Below are 3625 nucleotides of genomic sequence, written 5' to 3'. Positions count from 1 at the left end.
TTACGGATGAACAACTACAAAATTTAACTTTATTGGAGATTGAAAACCTACTTGAAGGAAATTGAAGGAGTTTGAAAGACTATCCATCAATGCCATACCCAAATGGGTACATAACAAGTCAATTAGGAAATAGACTAATATATCAAGAGCTTAACTATGATACAGATGAATTAAAGAGAAACTTCCATACTCTTTTCAACTCTTTAACAGGTACTTCCATTTTCTTACAAAATTCTTTATTTAATGTTAGTCCAAAATAATATATTTGTAATAATAACATGGTAACACACATTTTCATTTCCTATAATGTAAGATGTTAATTGTCAACAAGGTCACATGTTTTTTCTATATGGTTATGGAGGAACTGGAAAAACGCACATATGGCTAACCCTAACATATGCATTGAGATCTCAAAAGCATATTGTATTGACTGTGGCTTCAAGTGGTATAACTTCTTTACTATTACTTGGGGGTAGGATAGCAAATTCTAAATTCAAAATTCCAGTACCAACTTTTGACAACTCTGTTTGCAACATTCATCAAGAGACTGAACTTACGGAATTATTGAAACAGACAAAGTTAATTATATGGGATGAAGCTCCAATGGCACATAATTTTTGCTTCAAAGCACTTGATAAAAGTTTTTGTGACATCATGGGAACAACATATGGCTCAATTCTGTTTGGAGGAAAGGTTGTAGTATTTGGAGGTGATTTTAGACAAATATTACTGGTGGTTCTAAGAGGTTGTCGTTTAGATATTGTGCATGCAACAATTAATGCTTCTTATCTTTGGCATCAATGTACAGTTTTAACCCTTACAAAGAACATGCGTTTACAAAATCATGACAATGAATCAGATATCAAGCAATTCTCTGAGTGGATACAAAAGATGGGAAATGGAAAATTATCAGAACCTAATGATGGTTCTACTGAAATTGATATCCCAAAGGAACTTCTGATTTTAGATTATGATAACCCAATTGATGTGATAGTCTGTAGCACCTACCGAAACTTACAACAACATTACAAGAATGAACAATTTCTTCAATGTAGAGCAATACTTGGATCAACAATTGAGATTGTTGATCAAATCAATGAATATGTTTTGATGAAAATTTCAGGTAAAGTATTCAATTTTATTTAACATACACATTATGTTAAATGTATTAAATTTATTACATTTATATTAATAATTATTCTAATGTATACTTACCGGTGATGAAAAAGAATACTTGAGTTCAAATGAAGTTGATATGTCTGATGCTAATGACAATGAAGCATGCAACATATTAACTCCTGAATTTCTAAATTCACTTTCAACATTAGGACTTCCAAATCATAAGATCAAGCTGAAAGTAAGCACCCCGATTATGCTATTAAGGAATTTAGATCAGTCTGAAGGGTTATGTAATGGTACAAGATTGGTGATTACGAAGATGGCTAATCATGTACTTGAGGCAAAGATAATGTCTGGAAAAAATATTAGAAATATCACTTACATTCCTATATTATCAATGTCACCATCCCAGTCTCCATGGCCTTTCATGCTTATTAGAAGACAATTCCCTTTAATTGTGTCATACGCTGTGACAATCAACAAATCGCAAGGCCAATCACTAGAGAGTGTGGGGTTGTATTTATCTAGACCAATATCCAGTCATGGTCAGTTGTATGTAGTTGTTTCAAGAGTACAGAGCAAAAATGGATTGAAGATAGTGATACATGACAAGGATGGGAAACCATTGAAGACAACGATAAATGTCGTTTATAAAGAAGTTTTCCAAAATCTTTAACAGGTATTCTATAACTTATTTTACATTATGTTTGAAATACTTATTTCTAACTAATTTTTTTTAAATAACAGATTTCAATATGATATGACTGTACAACAGCTTTACATCAACAATCAAATCTATACAAAGCAAGGTTTATGAGTTAATCTTTAGTCACATTCTCCTATTAAAAATAAATCATATAATTTTTCATCTAAATTCATTCAACTTTTCCTAACATGTTTCCTTTTTTTAACATTCAATATCATTTCATTGTACCACCATCTTTATATTTACACTAGATTACTACAAAACATGTTTTAGTAGTTATTCCTCAATCACATTTCATTTAACAAGTTATATAATCATTATTTAATTAAATTCATACAATACATTTCAGTAGTGGCGGCGATGATGAGTTCGCTCAGATGGTGGTGACGTGGTGGTTCGGTTCCTTTCGCTAGTGGCTTATGGTGGTTCTGAATCGGGTAATCATCCCCTCATTTTTCGTAACTCACTTCCTTCTACTTTTATATTTATTGATTCTCAGTTTTCTTACCTTTCTATGAATTTGTATTGTTTCAGAGGTTCACTAAAGCGAGTCAAATCCGTGAGTGTGGCCAGAGCTCAAAGATACTTACTCTACGGTGATGATGGCAGCGTCGCTGGCTCGAAATCGGCATAAGCAATGGATTTCGGTAATGGATTTCGGTAATGCTTCCTATCCCTATTCGAGTTCTATTCATTCCTTATGGTTTGGATAAATCCGTGACATACTTATGAACTAAAAAGACTTTTTCGGGTGAGAACAAATCATATTTAGAACAACCATGATGTAATTTATTTAGTTTTAGTGTTCTCAACGGAATAGGGGTGTATGTATGCTTTTGATATCCAGAACATAAACTAGGTAAATCATGTTGCCTGCAATTATGTAAATGAATGAAATAGGTAGCTTACCTGAATATATATCCCGGTTTTTTACCCCTTGAATGTCATCCCGGATGATTCTTGTTCCTGGATATCCCCTGCACCCGCTGTGAACCGACCGAATTCTTCACCTTCTGACGTCGCTGATTGTTTCTTCTCTTTATGCTCACTGATTTGTTGTGTGTGTGGTATGATATCAGTATGCTCTCTTTTTTTTTGACAGCTATATGGTATGTTCTGTCTTGTAATCTGGTTTCTTTTTGAGGTGTGGAACCCTTTTATAGCTGAGTATGGGTTAGTACAAAAACCCTTTGAATTACTAACTGAAATTTAGTAATAATATGCCCTGACTTTTTGCTCTATGATTATATCACTTTGAAACTGCTCAATAATTGTCCTCATTCATGCTTATTATGATTATTAGTGCATTTGTAACCTACTTTATACAATTATGTTCATTAGTGTGCCTTTGTAACAGTTCTTCAGTTATGGATGATGAATCAATCAAAAAAACCTGAGTACTAGATCTGCAACAAGTTGAGCAAAAGATGAAGACCTATCCTCTAGCACTGTTGTAGGAGTATCAAACTCCTCAATAAGTTGTTGATCAAGAAGCAAAACCATATTACTGTCAATAACAAATGTTATTCTATGTGCAATTGTAATGATAGTAGAGTTAGTGAAATGTTGCTTAAGAGTTTGCTGGATCAAATTATAATGAAATTTCTTTTCTTGATGTAGTGTATCCAGAAAATAAGGTGTTGTAATTTTTAGATACTAGACACATTATCATGTGAAGGACTATTAATTTTGTTGCTAGGATTTGTGACATCTAGCTGAACCTGATTATTATTTTTATTGCCTTCATTAATTAATTTGTTATAGGAAAAGGACCATTCACTGGAGCTGTTACACAAATGA

At 32.8% G+C, this 3625-nt stretch overlaps 1 protein-coding gene across 1 annotated transcript; it reads left to right on the top strand.

The window, feature by feature from the left end:
- LOC109330950 (ATP-dependent DNA helicase PIF1-like) lies at positions 337–2459 on the top strand. The gene is made up of 3 exons (XM_019565214.1): positions 337–1051; positions 1251–1671; positions 2360–2459. The coding sequence occupies exons 1-3, from the start codon at positions 337–339 to the stop codon at positions 2457–2459; spliced, it is 1236 nt and encodes a 411-aa protein (XP_019420759.1).

This window comes from Lupinus angustifolius, chromosome LG17 (assembly GCF_001865875.1).
Source record: "Lupinus angustifolius cultivar Tanjil chromosome LG17, LupAngTanjil_v1.0, whole genome shotgun sequence".
Taxonomy (NCBI): Eukaryota; Viridiplantae; Streptophyta; class Magnoliopsida; order Fabales; family Fabaceae; genus Lupinus; species Lupinus angustifolius.
This window is presented reverse-complemented; position numbering and strand designations above follow the sequence as displayed.

Coding starts and splice junctions, on each gene's coding strand:
- LOC109330950 (XM_019565214.1), top strand. CDS start 337: ATGTTTTTTCTATATGGTTATGGAGGAACTGGAAAAACGCACATATGG. Junction 1,052..1,250: donor GAATGAACAATTTCTTCAAT/GTAGAGCAATAC, acceptor GTTCAAATGAAG/TTGATATGTCTGATGCTAAT. Junction 1,672..2,359: donor ATATCCAGTCATGGTCAGTT/GTATGTAGTTGT, acceptor GTATTGTTTCAG/AGGTTCACTAAAGCGAGTCA.